Source organism: Chamaea fasciata, unplaced genomic scaffold (genome assembly GCF_029207755.1).
Source record: "Chamaea fasciata isolate MVZ Bird 193981 ecotype frontalis unplaced genomic scaffold, bChaFas1.0.hap1 SCAF_1, whole genome shotgun sequence".
NCBI classification, from domain to species: domain Eukaryota; kingdom Metazoa; phylum Chordata; class Aves; order Passeriformes; family Sylviidae; genus Chamaea; species Chamaea fasciata.
Genome location: NW_027094086.1, coordinates 568,415 through 586,212, shown reverse-complemented (window position 1 = coordinate 586,212; position 17,798 = coordinate 568,415). Strand labels below are relative to the sequence as shown.

The 17,798-nt window shown below is 54.8% G+C and overlaps 3 protein-coding genes across 7 annotated transcripts; 1 reads left to right on the top strand and 2 right to left on the bottom strand.

The window, feature by feature from the left end:
- The first annotated feature begins 229 nt into the window (after positions 1 to 229).
- On the top strand, positions 230 to 3,600 carry LOC136300620 (erythroblast NAD(P)(+)--arginine ADP-ribosyltransferase-like). Of its 2 annotated transcripts, XM_066203247.1 has the most exons (3): positions 230 to 882; positions 1,631 to 2,467; positions 3,205 to 3,600. In XM_066203247.1, the coding sequence occupies exons 2-3, from the start codon at positions 1,711 to 1,713 to the stop codon at positions 3,288 to 3,290; spliced, it is 843 nt and encodes a 280-aa protein (XP_066059344.1). In that variant the 5' UTR covers positions 230 to 882; positions 1,631 to 1,710; the 3' UTR covers positions 3,291 to 3,600. The 2 variants fall into 2 exon arrangements, with proteins under 2 accessions (XP_066059344.1, XP_066059253.1); XM_066203156.1 differs by lacking the exon at positions 230 to 882 and having other exon boundaries at positions 1,279 to 2,467.
- Position 3,601: 1 nt separating this feature from the next.
- On the bottom strand, positions 3,602 to 10,091 carry LOC136301643 (NAD(P)(+)--arginine ADP-ribosyltransferase 2-like). 4 transcript variants are annotated; one of them, XM_066204891.1, is made up of 4 exons: positions 9,990 to 10,091; positions 8,394 to 9,175; positions 5,325 to 7,966; positions 3,602 to 4,981 (listed from the first exon to the last, which is right to left on the bottom strand). In XM_066204891.1, exons 2-3 carry the CDS (start codon positions 9,139 to 9,141, stop codon positions 7,881 to 7,883), a joined length of 834 nt encoding a protein of 277 aa, XP_066060988.1. In that variant the 5' UTR covers positions 9,142 to 9,175; positions 9,990 to 10,091; the 3' UTR covers positions 3,602 to 4,981; positions 5,325 to 7,880. The 4 variants fall into 4 exon arrangements, with proteins under 4 accessions (XP_066060988.1, XP_066060898.1, XP_066061060.1 ...); XM_066204801.1 differs by having other exon boundaries at positions 5,402 to 7,966; XM_066204963.1 differs by having other exon boundaries at positions 3,704 to 4,981; positions 5,402 to 7,966; positions 8,526 to 9,175.
- A 2,387-nt stretch (positions 10,092 to 12,478) lies between these two features.
- LOC136302846 (NAD(P)(+)--arginine ADP-ribosyltransferase 2-like) lies at positions 12,479 to 13,228 on the bottom strand. The gene has a single exon (XM_066206469.1). The coding sequence runs from the start codon at positions 13,226 to 13,228 to the stop codon at positions 12,479 to 12,481; it is 750 nt and encodes a 249-aa protein (XP_066062566.1).
- Between the last annotated feature and the right edge of the window lie 4,570 nt (positions 13,229 to 17,798).

Below are 17,798 nucleotides of genomic sequence, written 5' to 3'. Positions count from 1 at the left end.
GGATTGCGCTCCTGGGGAGACCCTGGGGGAGTCACAGGACTGGGATTGGGGTCATGGGGTGCTCTGGGGGTGAGCAATGACACGGGGTGGTGGGAGTAGGATTGGGGTCAAGGGGGGGCACGTGGGAGACACTGGGGGGTAGAGGCTGGTGCGTGGATTTGGGTTGAGGTCCTGGGGCAACCCCAAAAATCTGGGGACTGGGAGTGGGATTGGGGTCTGGGGTTGGGCTCTTTCGATGACCAGTACTGGGACTGCAGCCCTGCCATGACCTCGAGAGAGAAACCACACAGTGCTGTGGCTGTGGAAACTCTGTCCCTTTATTTGAATAAAGTTTCAAGACTGATGTGTGGACACTTGGCTTTCCATAGCATGGCTTCTGACATGCTGAAGGTGCTGGGTAGAGCTTAAGATGTACCAGCAAAAATGATAAAAGGGTGTAAAAGTATTTACACAGGACAATAAATGTGTCTCAAAGCAGTGGAGAAAGACAAAGTGAGCTCCAGTGGGGGTTTTGGACAAGCTCTGTAGCAGGAGGAGCAGTGCCTGCCGAAAGCGAAAGTTTGAGTTGAGGTCATCTGAGATATTGGGGCACTCAGTGAAGATGACCCTTCAGATCCCTTTTTAGGTACTCTCCAGGACAACAAGAGGATTTCCAGAGAGAGCCAGAGCCATAAAAATTATTTATGGGAAAAGTGCTGGTTTTGTATTAGATAAGAAGCTCGTGTTAATGAATATTTATAATTAGGATGGACAGACCCTGTGTGGCAAAGTCTCTCCCTCCGTGCAGGACCAGGAGAGATCTGCTGTGAGTCCGAGCTGATCAAGAATTCCGGCTTTGTGATCCCTCCAGCTCTGTCAGGGAGTTCACTCCAGCCAGTTTTGGTATCAGGGGCTGGGGGACACTGGGGGACACTGGGGGGACACTTTGGGGAGGGACAGGGTGCAGTGGGATTGGAATTGGGGCCGTGGGGGACACTGGGGGTACCCTGGGGGAGAATGTGATGTGGGATTGGAGTCCTGGGTGAACCTGGGGAACACTGTGGGATATGGGACTCAGGTTCACAGGGCTCTGGGGGGCAGCAGGGGGGGCCTGGGAGTGTGACTGGGGCCATGGGAGGGCTGGGAGACCCTGCTGGGGGAGGGGGGTGATCCCCAGATTTGGATTGGGGTCCTAGCTAGTATAATTTTCAACAACCCCAAAGGTGACACTGGACTGGGATTGGGATTGGGGGCTGGGGTTAGGCCTAGAGGGACACTGGTTGGGGGCAGGGAGTGACCCCAGGATTTGGGTTGGGCTTCTGGGGGGGCTGAGGGAACACCGGGGGAATGACACAGGACTGTGGGTGTGGGACTGGGGTCCCTGATGGGACTGGAGGACACTGGGACATCCAGAAGTGACCCCAGGATTTGGGATCAGGGTCCCAGGATGTGTCCAGGGGTGTTCTGACCAGGGCTGCCCCCAGCTCTCCCCAGGCTGATGCCACCTTCCTTCCCCAGCCCCGGAGGGACATTCCCTGTGTCCCCTGGTGTCCCTCCATGTCCCTCAGTGTTCCCCCATGTCCACTCAGTGCCCCCTCAGTGTCCTATCAGTGTCCTTCATGTTCCTCAGTCTTCCCCCTGTGTCCTCCAGTGTCCCTCAGTGTCCCACACTGGTCTTGGTGGCCTCTCCCCTCTCTGGACCCGCTGGTTCACACCGTGGCACTGCTGGCAATGACCGTGGCCACCTCGGCCACCACGGTGGTGCCCCTGGACATGGCCCTGGACTCCTTCGATGACCAGTACCGGGGCTGCCGACACGCCATGACCGAGCTGTTGCCGGCCCTCAACCACTTTGAGTTCCAGAAGAACCCTCTGTTCGCCCGGGTCTGGGTGAAGGCCGCGGACGAGTGGTGGAGGCGGGGGCCCCCTGTGACCCCTCTGTCCCCAGCCCAGGCCACGGCCATCATGACCTACACGATGAAGGACATGTACAAGGAGTTCAACGACGCCGTGCGCAGGGCCGGGCGCTCCCGCCGGGAATACCGGGACAACTTCCACTTCAAGGTGCTGCATTTCCTGCTGACCGACGCGCTGACCACGCTGAGGGACACGCAGGGACCCCGGTGTCACCACGTGTTCCGAGGGGTGCGCGGGGTCCGGTTCCAGGCCCGGCCTGGCGACACCGTCCGGTTCGGTCGATTCGCGTCGACGTCGCTGCGTAAAGAGATCGCTCAGCAATTTGGGACAGACACGGTGTTCCAGGTGCAGACCTGTCAGGGCGTGGACATCCGGGAATTCTCCTCCAATCCTGGTGAGGAGGAGGTGCTGATCCCGCCCTTTGAGACCTTCAAGATCACCAGTGTCACCCAGGAAGGGGACAGGGCACAGATCCAGCTCCGCTCTGCCGGGACCTTCAGCAAATACAGCTGCGAGTGGCTGCGACGTGACACCGTGGGCATCACCTGGAAGACAGGGACACCCACTGCGGGTATGGGGACACCCGTGATGAGGCACAGGGGACAATGACACCCACAGGTGATGGGGGACATGGACAGAGACAGCAGTGACAGGGCACAGCGATGGGGAGGGGTCCCACATCTGGGAGGGGAGAGGGACACACCTGCCAGGGGAGGTCAGGGACAGGGACGGGGAAAGGGACAGAGACAGGGCGACTCCCCTGTGCTGACTCTGTCCCTGCCCTCTGCTGACCATCTCTGTGGGGACCAGCCCTGTATGCTCCACATGGGTGGGCTGAGACCACCCTGAGACCCCTGAACTCCTGGAACCCCCCTGACACCCCTCATGGCACCCCATGACTCCCCTGAGCCCCTGGAGCCCCTAAAGCCCACTATGACCCCCCTGAAACCCCTTGCTCCCTGTATGTCCCCACTGCCCCCCCAAAACCCAATCATCCCTAAAGCCCCCACGGCCCCCCTGGACACCAATCCCTCCCCGCACACCCGGCCACCGGTCACCCCTAACCTGCCCCCACCCATGGCTCCCATGGCTCCTGAAACTCCTGATCCCATGTTATGGCCCCCTCTGACCCCCACATTCCTCCCATGGCCCTCCTGACTCCCCTTCATCCCCACTCCCCATGGTCCCCTCTCCCACCTGAACACTCCTCATGACTCTGCCAGTACCCCTGAAACCTCTGACCCCTCCCTGACCTCCCTCAACCCCCTCATCCCCTTGGACCACATACAACCCTCTTTTTCCCCACAGGTGGGAGCATTCCCAGGGCCCCCTCCCACTTCAGAGGGCTCCTCCTGGCCACCACAGCCCTGGCAGCGGCCACCAGGATCATCTGAGCAACGGGGCAATGAAGGTCACCATGGTCTCCGTGATCACCAAGGCCACCAGGACCCCCAGAGAAATGAGGCCAGCAAGGCTACCAAGGCCACCACTGCCATTATCATGACCATGTCCACTATGGCCACCATGAGGCTATTGTTGCCACCACTGTCACCGTGGTCGCTGTGGCTCCCCAGCCATTCTGGCCACCATCGCCACCATAAACACCAGGGCCACCATGGCCACTGTGGCCATCAAGATCCTTTGCGCGACAAGGCCACTGCAGCCACTGTGACCACTGTGGCTGCCAAGGCCATTGTGCAAAGCCATTCTATTAAAAACCCTTTCAAAACAATTCGACTAAAAAATTCAATTGAAGTAATTTATATAAGTGATTCTATCAAAACAATTCCATTAAAGAATTCTGTCCAAGCCAGCAAAAAGTGACAATTCTTAAGCAGGGCTTAAGGTCACTCCCCAGACCAGCACTCGTGGGAACGTCTCTTTCTCTCAGCTTCATGCAGGATCCTTGGGGAGCTCCTCTTCCCGAGGGAGGAACCTCACACACATTTCATTCCAAACAGGAATATGGGAGAGGAATCTCTGTCTGAGAGGGGACTGGACATTGTCAGGGACGACTGATGGAGGGCCAGGCCCATCTCTGGTGCTTCACCCTCACTTGACAATCTGGAGTTATTGATTTGGGTTGGTTTCAGCCCAATTTAGCACCAGGGCCATCCCCTCTCGCTATCTCCAAAGAGGAAACCTGCCCAATGGCAGCAGAGAAAGGCTTTTGGCTGACCAGCAAGGCCTGGTGCCCTGGGCCCTTGGCTGCCTTTCCTGCCGGCGTCATTTCCAGTTCTCGATGTGCAGGAACTGGAAGAGGCCGGATCAGAGGAGGCGGGGCCCGTGCTATAGAGGGACTTCCTGATAGAGGGGGAGTGTCCTGACCTGGGGGTGGTACTTGACGGTGGGGTGGAACCTGACGCAAAGGTGGGAAACAAGGATGGTGGGAATGAACTCAAAATGGCGGTTCCCCTTCAGGGGTGGATGCCATTTTGTGTGGAGCAGGGAAGAGGGATAGGATCGAAAGATGGTGGAATGTGGGGGAGGACAGAACTCAAGGTGGGTTGCACGGGTCAGTCCTGAAGAGGGGACAGAAGGGGACGGGAGATGACAGAAGGTCGGTAACACTTCTGTGCCCTTTGGCGGTTTCCGTCTCTCAACCCTCCCTGAAGGGACAAAGGTTTAGGAATGCTGTTGCGGCGGAATATACAAACTGGGAAAGAGAGCTTCAGTTTGGAATATTTAAAAGGACCCCTTAAACTGAACAGAAGAGGGGGAAAAACTTAAACAATTAATATACTAATATTCCCATATGAAATGATTCCCCCTCTAGAATTACAGCTTCCCTAACCTGCACATATACATTTCCTTTCAGCCTGGGAGATCACATTTCTCATGGCTGTCCCTGATGGAGAGGGATGGCTCACCTACAAGACACTAAAAGGTAAAATGACACAAAAATGCCTGGATCCCAGGCAGCTTCCCCACGAAGTTAAATTCAGGAACTGTGGTGGGTCCAAGCAGTTGGAAGGTGTCTTGTGGGGTTGTCAGCGCTAAGTCAGTCCTCCATCCCCTCGGCAGCTGTGGGGTCTCCTGTCAGCAAGAAGCTGTGTCCCTCCGTGCGGTGTCTTCTCAGCCTCCCCTGCAGGACTCTGACTCAACCATGGGGACCCTTCCAGACCCTCCCCAAGCAACCCCAGTGTCCCCATGTCCCCCTACCATACCCCAATCCCACTCCCAGTCCCTTGAGATCCCCAGTGGTCCCCCAGGACCCTGATCCCATCCTATGTGTCCCCCAGTGTCCCCCAGTGCCCCCCAGTACCCCACTGCCACTTCCGCAGCCCTTATCCCTCACATCGCTGTCCCTGGACCATCCCTAGACCCCAATCCCAGCCCGGTGACACCCCCAGCGCCCTCCCAGACCCAAATCCCACAGTCCCCTGTCCCCCTCCAAGTGTCCCCAGTGTCCCCCCAGCCCCTGATACCGAAATGGGCCGGAGTGAACTCCCGGAAAGAACTGGAGGGATCACAAAGCCGGAATTCTTGGTCAGCTTGGACTCACCGCGGATCTCTCCTGGTCCTGTTGCAGTGGGGGAGACTTTGCCACCGAGTATTTATCCATCTTAATTATAAATATTCATTAAAATGGGCCTCCTATCAAACACAGAAACAGCACTTCTCCAGGAAATAATTTGCACGGCTCCACCTCTCTCCGAAAATCCTCTTCTTGTCCTGGAGAGTTCCTAGAAAGGGATGTGAAGGGTCATTTTCACTGAATGCGCCAACATCTCAGATGACCTCGCCTCAAACTTTCACTTTAGACAGTCACTGCTTCTTCTCTTATTGAACTGCTCCAAAACCAACTGGAGTTCCTTTTGTCTTTCTCCACTGGTTCCAGATGCATTCATCTTCCTCCATAAATGCTTTTATATCCTTTTATCACCTTTGGTGATAAGTCTTTAAGCCCTACCCAGCACCTTCAGCGTGTGGGGTAAAACCACTCTATGGAAAGCCAAGTGTCCACAAAACAGCCTTGAAACTTTATTCAAATAAAGGGACAGTTTCCACAGTCAGATCCCTGTGGGGTTTCTCTCTCAAGGTTTCAGAGGGCGCAGCCTCCTTTTATCCCAAACTCTGGGCCGCGTGTTGCCCTCTTCCTTTCCTCATCAGCTGAATGGGGATGGTGGGAAGGTGCAGCCTTCCCAAAACACCTCCCCCATATTCCCTTGAACCATTTCCCCCAAAGTTCAGAGTTCCATGCTGTCTGGGTTACGCAAGAGGCTTTGTGGGAATCCATTTCTCCTATTACCCTAAAGTTCAGGTGTTCAAACTTTCTGGCCCAACCATGAGGGTTCTGTCAAAAAGCTGATGTCTGTAGAGAAATCAAGACCCATTTTGCGGACATTGACAACCATTTCTCCTAAAGACCCCAACCCACTGCATTTTTTATCAAAGACATCACCACCCATCCTTCCAATCCAATCCTTCCCTGTGAGGGTGGTGAGGCCCTGGCACAGGTTGCCCAGAGGAGCTGTGGCTGCCCACTCCCTGCCCGTGTCCAAGGCCAGGCTGGTGGTCCCGGAGCAGCCTGGGCCAGGGGAAGATGTCCCTGCCCATGGCAGGGCTGGCACTGGACAGGCTTTAAGGTGACTCCATCCCAAAACACTGCACAGCCCCAGGGCCAGGATGGGGCAGGGTAGGGGCTCAGCTGCGCCACCAGCTCATTCTGCCACCTGCTGGTGGGAGCCGGAACTGCAGCTGGGGGAGCTGTGCATGCGCAGTGCAGTTGTTTAACCCTGCTCGCTTCTGCCCTCCAGTGGGCAATTCCTGAACCACAATGCCAAGGGGAGTTGAGGAGCTGTGCGGGCTGCAGAGGGAAAATCCTCCTATTTGAAATAAAAATGAATTTCCTGGTGAGACATCATGTTTTTACATAAATCAATGGCTGCTGGGGCCTCTGTCCCCTTTCCTGTGTTTTATTTTTTGTTCTTTTTCTTTCTGTTTGATTTTCTTCTTTTCCTCCCAATGCTAGTTCTGCTGCATTTGCCTCAACTCAGGAACTTTGCAACTGGCCCTGAACTGATTGTTCATTCTTTTTTAATTGCTCTGAGCAGCCCCTCCCCAGCTCCCTCAGCCACTCCTGGTGCTCCAGACCCTTCCCCAGCTCCATCACTTCTCTGGACATGCTCCAGCTCCTCCGGGTCATTGCTGAGGGGCTGCAGTGAAAAGGGAGTGCAGAGGGGAAAAGGAGGAACGTCTCTCCATTGCCTCTCTGAAGACTGAGGTTTGAAAAGTAAAGCTTTTAGCTGCCACTCCTGAAAACCCCAGGAACTGCTTTATTTTAGGAAATGAGGCACAGTTCAGGAAATGAATTAAAGGGGCTGTAGCGGATACTTCAGGTGAGCAAGCAGCAAATTTTGAAAAATTTTTTATGTGCCAGGTGAGGAAGGATCAAATTTATGATACATTTTTAATACTCCAGGCTAGCAAGCAGCAATTTTTTTGGATACATCAGGCAAAGCAGCCAAGGAGCTTTAGGAGGTGGCCATGACATTGGCAGCCCAAACCTCGCTGTTGGGAAGTGCCCAACCAGCCCCAGGGGCTGCCCAGTCTCTGCTGTCCATGCTGTCCGGGGCTCTCCTGGCAGCTCCAGCCCTGCCCTGGCTGGTCCTGTTGGCTTTGTGCTGCTCCCACCTGGGCAGCTCTCGGAGGGCCTTCCTCAGGATGGAGCCCCTGTTACGGTGACCATGGTGGCCACAGTGGCTGTGGTGACCACAGTGGCCACAGTGGCCTCATGGGTCACAGTGGCCACACTGGCCATGGTGACCATGGTGATTCCAATGCCCAGAGTGGTCATAGGGGCCAAAGTGGCCACAGTGGCAACAATGGTCACAGTGGTCACAGTGGCCAAAGTGACCATAGTGGCCACAGAGGCCTCGGTCATCTTGGTGGCCTCATTTCTCTGCAGGTCCTGGTGGCATTTTTGGTCATGGTGGCCACAGTGGCCTCTGAGACCACAGTGACCTTGGTGGCCTCGTGGCTCAGAGGGTTCCGGTGATCACTGCCATGGCCACGGTGGCCAGGAGAAGCGCCCCGAGGTGGGGGGAGTTCCTGGGGAGGCTCCCACCTGGAGACACAAAGAGAGGGGTCAGGGGGACCATGGAGGAAGGGGGTCATGGGGACATCAGGAGGGCCATGGGGGGAGGGACGGGGGGGGGGGGGGGTGGCAGGAGCTGAGGCTGTGCAGGCAGAGGGGGCCGTAGCGAGGTCCCTGTCCCCTGTGCCCAGCCATGGGTGGCCTTGTCTCCCAAACCCCAGTGGGTGTCCCCAGCACTGGATGTCTCTGTCCCCCTCACCTGGCACTGGGTGTCCCCATCCCCTGCGCCCACCAATGGCTGTCCCTGTCCTTGTCCCCAGTACTGGGTGTCCCATCTCCCACCCACAGTGGGTGTCACTGTCCCCTCTGGGCCATGGGTATCCCTGGCACTGTGTGTCCTTGTCCCCAACCCTCCCTGAGTGCCCCCAATCCCCCCAGGCTGTCCCCATGGTGTCACCTTTCAGCCACTCGCAGTCATAGTTGCTGGAGTTCCCAGTGGAGCGAAGCTCAATGTGCGTCCTGTACCGTATCTTACTGACACCAGTGACCTCGAAGGTCTCGAATGGTGGGATCAGCACCTCCTTCTCACCTGGATACATGGAGAATTTCTGGATGTCCACACCATGGCACGTGTTCACCGTGAACATTGTGTCCTGCCCAAATTCCTGGGGCACTGTTTTGCTCAGTGACGTCGATGTGAATTGACCGAAGCGGACTTTGTCGTCTTTGTTTACCTCGAACTGGTACCCGCTCACCCCTCGGTACACAACTTTACAATCGTTCTGGCGTCTCAGCTTCTGGAGGGCACGGGTCAGCAGGAAATGCAGCGATTTGAAGTGGAATTCGTTCCTGTATTTCCAGCTGGAGCTTCCAGCCTCACGCACAGCATCGTTGAACCGCTTGTACAAGTTCAACTCCTTCATGGTGTAGGCCATGAGGGCGATGGCCTCGTCTGGGGTAAGAGGGGATGAAACGGACCTCCGGTTCTGCCACTGGGCCATGGCCTTTGCCCAGTTACTGGCAAACTCATCATTCTTGAGGAAGTCAGAGCGCTGGAGTTCTCGGAATTTCTCAGACATTTTGGCACTACATTTCAGGTACTGGTCATCGAAGGAGTCCAGGGCCATGTCCAGGGACACCACCTTGATGGCCACAGTGGCCACGGCCATTGCCAGCAGTGCCAGGGTGTGAGCCAGGGGGGCCATGGAGAAGAGAGGCCACGGGGACCAGTGTGGGACACTGGGGGACACAGAGGGGACTCAAAGGACACACTGTGTGACACAGGAAAGACTCTGAGGGGCCCCAAGGGACACTGATGGGACACAGGGGGAACTGAGGGACATGGGGGGACACGGAGAGGCTTCCTTGGTGAGGGACTGGGGAGGCAGAGTGGGGTCAGGCCAGGGCGGGTAGGCAGCCCCAGCCAGAAGACCCCATGGCAAGTCCTGGGACATCATCCCAAATCCTGGGGTCGCTCCTGGAGCCCCATCAGTGCCCCCTTGGCCCCCAGGTCCCCAGTCCCACTCCCACAGTCCTGTATCCCTCCTCCCAGTGTTTTCTGCCTTGCAGGATCCTGACTCAAATCCTGGGGTCACTTCCTGACCCCCCCACCCCAAGAAACCCCAATGTCCTCCAGCACCCCAATCCCACTCCCAGAGTTCTGTGTCCCGCCTTCCTGTTGTTTCCCAGTGCCTCTATTACCCCAATCCCTCTCCAAGCCCACTGTGCCCCTCCCAGTGACCCCGTGACCTCCAGGACCATGACCCTAGCCCTGGGGTCCCCCAGTGTCCCCATCCCATACCCCAATATCACTCCCAGTCCCATGAGATCCCTGGTGGTCCCCCAGGACCTTGATCCACACCCTATGTGCCCCCCAGTGTCCCCCAGTGTCCCCCAGTACCCACTGCCACTCCCACCACCCTGTGCCCTCCATTGCTGCCCCCATACCACCCCTGGGTTTCAATCCCAGTCCGGTGACTCCCCCAGTGCACTCCCAGACCCCACTCCCACAGTCCCCTGTTCCCCCACCCAGTGTCCCCCCAGCCTCTGATACCGGAATGGGCCGGAGTGAGCTCCCAGGCAGAACTGGAGGGATCACAAAGCCGGAATTCTTGATCACCTCGCACTCACAGCGGATCTCTCCTGGTCCTGCAGCTCAGGGGGAACTTCGCCACTGAATTTATCCATCGGAATCATAAATATTCATGAAGATTGACCTCCTGTCTAATACAGAAACAGCACTTCTCCTGGACATCATTTTCATGGCTCCGCCTCTCTCAGGAAATCCTCTTATTGTCCTGGAGACTTCCTAAAAAGGGATCTGAGTGGTCATCTTCACTGAGTGCCCCAATATCTCAGATGACCACACCTCGAACTTCCACTTCTGGCAGGCACTGCTTCTTCTATTAGAGAACTTGCCAAAACCCCAGTGGATTTCCCTTTGTCTTTCTTCCCTGGTTCCAGCCATGTTTATTGTCTGGTGTAAATATTTTTACATTCTTTTATCATTCTTTAAATAAGTCTTTATCTCCACCCAGCACCTCCAGCATGTTGGGTAAAGCTTCCACAGCTGCTCCAGCAGGTCCCCCCCCAGCCAGGCAATGGCACTGGTGCTAAACAGGGCTAAAAACAGCCCAAATCACCAACCCCAAAAGATTCCTCTCCCATATTCCTATTTGGAATGAAATGTGTGTGAGGTTCCTCCCTCGGGAAGGGGAGGCTCCCCAAAGATCCTGGGCAAGGCTGACAGAAAAAGACGATCCCATGAGTGTTGGTTTGGGGAGTGACCTGGAGCCCTGCTTAGGAATTGTTTCTTTTTGCTGCCTTGGAAAGAATTGTTTAATGGAATTGTTTTGAAAGAATTTTTAATAGAGTTGTTTTGCACATCGGCCTTGGTGGCCACAATGGTCACAGTGGCTGTGGGAGCCTTGTGGCTCAGGGAGTCTTGGTGATGATGGTGGTCACAGGAGGCCTTATTGGTTACAGTGAAACAGCGGCACTGTGCATGTGCCGCCCCCAGATGCAGTTCCGGGTGCCACCACCAGGCGGCAGCACGAGCTTACGGCGCTGCTGAGTCGCTGCACAGCCCCATGCCGGCCCCGGGGCTCTGCAATGGTTTGGGATGGAGCCACCTTAAAGCCCGTCCGGTGCCAGCCCTGCCATGGGCAGGGACATCTTCCCCTGGCCCAGGCTGCTCCAGGACCCCCAGCCTGGCCTTGGACGCAGCCATGGACTGCTCAGTCACAGCTTCTCTGGCCAACCAGTTCTGAATCATGATTTTAAAGAGTAAGAATTTTAGCCAAGGGTTAGAAGCAATTTATATTGATCAGGATTCAAGTTAGATAAACAAAAGATAGGTTAGTGATTATCAGATGTTCAGGCTAGAGCTAATTGTTGTATTGCTTGCCATTATGAGCTTGTTCTAGTTTTGTTGATAGAAGGAAATGGAATTGATGAACCGTTATATGAACAGATTGAAACCAACGGAACCGTGACCAGCACCTGGACTTCATATGGATTAATCAGGAAGCAGGGGATATTGGAGTGTGCCAGAGGGTCACAAAGGCCCTGCCAGCAATGAGAGGGTAGACAGGTCGTTGTGATGAAGACATTCCTGACTTCCTCCCCTGAGACCACTGCCCCAGTTGGAGACCACCGACCCAATTCAAGAGAGGAATTGCACACACATTGCTCCCGTGCAGCCCACTGGCATCTTAATAAACATACCACCTTCTAACTTTAGTTAGTGGGTCTTTGTCCATGATCATATCAATTTTAACAATTCACTCGTCCCTTGTCCCCATAGTGGGTGTCCCCAGCACTGGGTATCTCTGTCCTTGTCCCCAACACTCGTTGTCCTTGTCCTCCCACCAAAAGCAAGTGTCCCTGTCCCCCATCCCCGGTGAGTGTCATTGTCCCCTTTGCCTTATAATGGCCACAGTGGGTGTCTGCAGCAATGTGAGATTTAGGTGGGGATTGCTGCTGCTATTCCCAAGAAGCCTCTCTTTTGGAGAAGCCGCTTAGGTAAGCACTCAGGCAAAGCAGCCAAGTCCACACACCGCACACACCACAGCGAGCTCAGCCAAGAGAGGCAAGAAGGGCTTTTTGGATGATGAATCCCAGCATGGGTTTATTACCTTCACCATGCAGAACGGAATCAGGGGCAAAAGACCCAGATCATGTGCTGGCCACAGGCTTAAGTATGGGGTCAGAAAACCCAAAGGTCTGAGGGCACAGGGGCGGTACAAAGCGCAGGGCAAAGGATGTGCTCTGTAGAGAACACAGGGAAGGCCACCAGGGATACCACAACCAATGGGGAAAGAGGGAGAGGAGAAACCACAAGAACTAGGGGCATAAGGGGAGAGCAAATCTGGGGTAGATCACATGGTGTTGCAAGGCACCATGGGGAAAGTCTTTTCTTTCAGCCTAGGAGCAGACTCTATGGTATATCCTTCCAGAGCAAGGCCCTGGGGATTCCCCTGAGGGGTTCAAAGGATTCCACAGGGGTTCCCATGCCCCCAGGCTGTCTGCTGCGGCATCACCTCACAGCAACACGCAGTTGTGTTTGCTGAATGTCCCGGTGGAGCGGAGCCAGATCCATGCCCTCTGACCCTGCCGGACAACTTGGGTGACCTCAAAGGTTTCATATGGTGGGATCAGCACCTCACGGTTGCTATGATAGAAGGAAAAAGCCTGGATATCCACGCCATGGCATGTGTGCACCTGGAATATCGTGTCCGTCCCGTATTTCTGGGCAATCTCTTTGCTCAGCGATGTTGATGTGAATTGACCAAACCGGACCCTCTGGCCACGCCGCGCCTCGAACCGGACGTCATGCACACCCCGGAACACGTGGCGACACTGTGCGTTCTGAGCGTGCCTCAGCGCCACCAGTGCCTTGGTCAGCAGGAAATGAAACGTTTTGAAGTGGAAGTTCTTTCGGTATTCCTGGGGAGAGCGCCCGGCCTTGCGCACGGCCGCGTTGAACTGCTGGTAAATGTCCTTGCTTGAGTAGGCCATGACAGCAATGGCCTGGTCTGGGGACGACAGAGGGAACACACGGGAGCCCCTCTTGCGCCACTCAGCCTTGGCCTTCACCCAGACCCGGGCAAAGAGAGGATTCTTCTGGAACTCGGAGCGGTTGAGGGCTGGTAATGCCGCAGTCATGGCAGGGCCGCAGCCCCGGTACTGGTCATCAAAGGACTCCCGGGCCATGTCCAGGGGAGCCACATTGATGGCCACAGTGGCCACAGTCATTGCCAGCAGTGCCAGGGTGTGATCCAGGGGGGCCATGGAGAAGAGAGGCCACCAGGAGCAGTGTGGGACACTGAGGGACAGAGAGGGGACACACTGAGGGGATATTGAGGGCACATGGGAAGGGTTCCTATGTGAGGGACTGAGGAAGGGAACTGGGTAAACCCAGGCAAAGGGGGCAGCTCAGGCTAGATAATGCCTGGACAAATCCTGGGATGCTGATCCCAAATCCTGGGGTCATTCCTGGAGTCCTCAGTCTCCGTCAGACCCCCAGGACCATGATTCAAATTCTGGGGTCACTCCCAGTCACCACAACAGTGCCTCCCATAACTCCAGTCACACTCCCACAGTGCCCCCCTCGCCTCCACTTCTGTGTCCTCCCCAGTGTCATCCCTGTGCCCATCAGCCCCATAACCCCAGTCCCGCGACCCATCCATCCTGAATCTAACCCCAGCCCCTCCACAGTTCCCCAGCCCAAACCCTGGGGTCAATCCCTGACCTCCCCAGAGGCCCCTCAGTGCCCCACCCACCTCAGCTCCCAATCCCAATCCCAGTCCTGTGTTTACAATCCCAGTGTCCCCCCAGTGCTCCCCAGGACCTCAATTCTGCTCCCACACCTCTGCAGCCCTCTTATCACCCCGGGCCCCTCAGGAACCTCACCCAAATTCCAAAAGCCAAGCCCTCACTCCCACAGTCTCCCCCAGCATCCACTCCCAACCCCAATTTCATCCCCAGTCCCATGACACATTTCAGTGTCACCCAAAGACGCCAACCTAATTCTGGGGATCACCCCGTGCTCCCACAATGTCCCCCTGGATCCCCCTATGTCCCCAGTCCCTGTCCCATGAACCCCCCGAGTGTCCCCAGTGTCCCCCCAGCCCCTGATACCGAAATGGGATGGAGTGAACTCCAGGACAGAACTGGAGGGATCACAAAGCCCGAATTCTTGATCAGCTCAGACTCACGGCAGATGTCTCCTGGTCCTGCAGCTCAGGAGGGACTTTGGAATGGGGAATTTATCCACCAGAATCATAAATATTCATTACAATGACCTTCTTATCTAATACAGTTGCATCACTTTCCCTGGAAATAATTTGCATGGCTCCGCCTACTCCTGGAAGTCCTCTTCTGGTACTGGAGGGTCATCCAGAGGGGTTTCTGGGGGTCATTTTCACTGAGGGCCCCAATATCCCAGATGACCTCACCTGAAGCTTTTGCTTTGGGCAGGAGCTGCTCCTTCGGTGGTCCAGAACTCACCAAAACCCCCTCACTGGAGTTCCCTTTATCTCTTCCTCCACAGGCTCCAGACACATTTAGCCTCAGTATCCACACTTTTACATCCTTTCTTCCTTTTGCTAGTCAGTCATTAAGCCCTATCCAACACCTTCTGGTGAATCTGAAACTTTCTGTTCTCTCCCCTATTTCTCAGCCCCAGGACCCCAATCCCACCATCCCATCTGCCCCCAGTGCCCCCAAGTCCCACTCCCCACTCCTCACTCAGTTGCTGTCACACCTCACACACCAAATGTGGTCCCCTATCAGATGACATCCCTGTAGATGTCACCCCGAACCTGCCAATGATCTCCTTGGGGAGTGCCTGGGTGACTTCCCCGGCTCTGTTGGGGCAGCAGGAGAAGTTCTGGACCCTAAACAAGGGATCCACCAACACCAGGAGATACCTGAACCCTTGTTGGCGTGGTGGCTCAGAAAATCCATTTGCCAGGAATCCCCGGCAGTGTTTCCTCTTTCAGTGATCCCTGCAGCTGATGGGTTTGAATTCACAGGGTTCTGTTTCAAACACACCGGGCATTGTTCTGTGCCAGACCTGACAATTCTGTCCTACAGACATGGAGTATCTGAGGCCGCAGAGCAGTCCCCATCCCATCGATTCCCCAGAGGTTTGCTGGGGCTTTTCTCCTTTACAAATGGCAGCATCAGTTGGGGTGGGCCTGACCTGGTTATTGGCAGCTACAGCTCACCCACTCACCCCCCCTCTTTTCTGTGGGCTTTTAGATAAGCAGCCAATTTTCAATCTGCCCAATTCTATCCAAGCCTCACATCTGGAGGTGAAATTCCTTTCTCAGGAATTGACACCAGGATGCTTTGTTGCGGAACCTTTCGTACAGCTTTATTGCCAGTCTATTTCTCACACGGATTTGGCAAACCCCAAGGCAGTTTGCCCTGGGCTGTGGTACATTTTGGGCAGCTGGGAGGTGTCGAGGAGGCACATTTATTTCTTTTTTATATTTCTTCAGAAATCCCTGTGCTGTTAATAGACCTCTTTCTTTCCATATGGCTCCATGGGCATGAACAATGCTCAAAGCAGATGGCAAGTGAGTTCCTCTGTTTGCTCTTTTTCCTGCTGCCAATTCCAGAGCTCTTTGTAACACTGCAAGCTCCGCCCTTTGATCTGCATCTTCTTGCAGTTATGGCGAGCAGAGCACATACCAAAAACTTTTATCCCTGGTTGGATTTTCTGGCGTCTTGGATGAGGAGAGCAGTCACTGCTACTGCTCACAGGCACACAGGCCGATCCTGGCTGATCGAACTGCTTGGAGAAGCACCCCACAGGTCTCTCCTGAAGTCTCCCCCACCTTCTGAGCCAGGACGCCCAGGGCCCTGTCCTGTTGTTGCTGCACAAAATGATCAAAGGGCTTGGTGTAAGTCAGAAAATCCCATGGGACATGAAGACATCCAGGGCCATCTCTGAGTTACAGAAAGTTACACGTGTCCATTTTTGGGAGTCAAAATCAAAGGTCATTCTGGGGTCTCCTTTGTTGGGGAGACTTCAGGAGACCTGTGGGGTGCTTTTCAAAACAGCTCAATCAGCCAGAATCGCTCTGGAGGCCTGTGACCCATAGCAGTGACTGTTCTCCCCATCCAAGAGGCCAGAAAATCCAACCAGCGATAGAAGTTTTTGGTATGTGCTCTGCTCGCCATAACTGCAAGAAGATGCAGATCAAAGGGCGGAGCTCGCAGTGTTACAAAGAACTCTGGAATTGGCAGCAGGAAAAAGAGCAAACAGAGGAACTCACTTGCCATCTGCTTTGAGCATTGTTCATGCCCATGGAGCCATATGGAAAGAAAGAGGTCTATTAACAGCACAGGGATTTCTGAAGAAATATAAAAAAGAAATAAATGTGCCTCCTCGACACCTCCCAGCTGCCCAAAATGTACCACAGCCCAGGGCAAACTGCCTTGGGGATTGCCAAATCCGTGTGAGAAATAGACTGGCAATAAAGCTGCACAAGAGGTTCCGCAACAAAGCATCCTGGTGTCAATTCCTGAGAAAGGAATTTCACCTCCAGATGTGAGGTTTGGATAGAGTTGGGCAGATTGAAAATTGGCTGCTTATCTAAAAGCCCACAGAAAAGAGGGGGGGTGAGTGGGTGAGCTGTAGCTGCCAATAACCAGGTCAGACCCACCCCAACCGATGCTGCCATTTGTAAAGGAGAAAAGCCCCAGCAAACCTCTGGGGAATCGATGGGATGGGGACTGCTCTGCGGCCTCAGATACTCGGTGTCCGTAGGACAGAATTGTCCGGTCTGGCACAGAACAATGCCCGGTGTGTTTGAAACAGAACCCTGTGAATTCAAACCCATCAGCTGCAGGGATCACTGAAAGAGGAAACACTGCCGAGGATTCCTGGCAAATGGATTTTCTAAGCCACCACGCCAACAAGGGTTCAAGTATCTCCTGGTGTTGGTGGATCCCTTGTTTAGGGTCCAGAACTTCTCCTGCTGCACCAACAGGGCCGGGGAAATCACCCAGGCACTCCCCAAGGAGATCATTGGCAGGTTCGGGGTGACATCTACAGGGATGTCATCTGATAGGGGACCACATTTGGTGTGTGAGGTGTGACAGCAACTGAGTGAGCAGTGGGGAGTGGGGCTGGGGGGCACTGGGGGCAGATGGGATGGTGGGATTGGGGTCCTGGGGCTGAGAAATAGAAGAGAGAACAGAAAGTTTCAGATTCACCAGAAGGTGCTGGATAGGGCTTAATGACTGACTAGCAAAAGGAAGAAAGGATGTAAAAGTGTGGATACTGAGGCTAAAAGTGTCTGGAGCCTGTGGAGGAAGAGATAAAGGGAACTCCAGTGAGGGGGTTTTGGTGAGTTCTGGACCACTGAAGGAGCAGCTCCTGCCCAAAGCAAAAGCTTCAGGTGAGGTCATCTGTGATATTGGGGCCCTCAGTGAAAATGACCCCTAGAAACCCCTCTGGATGACCCTCCAGTACCAGAAGAGGACTTCCAGGAGTAGGCGGAGCCATGCAAATTATTTCCAGGGAAAGTGATGCATCTGTATTAGATAAGAAGGTCATTGTAATGAATATTTATGATTCTGGTGGATAAATTCCCCATGGCAAAATCCCCCTGAGCTGCAGGACCAGGAGACATCTGCCGTGAGTCTGAGCTGATCAAGAATTCGGGCTTTGTGATCCCTCCAGTTCTGTCCTGGAGTTCACTCCATCCCATTTCGGTATCAGGGGCTGGGGGGACACTGGGGACACTCGGGGGGTTCATGGGACAGGGACTGGGGACATAGGGGGATCCAGGGGGACATTGTGGGAGCACGGGGTGATCCCCAGAATTAGGTTGGCGTCTTTGGG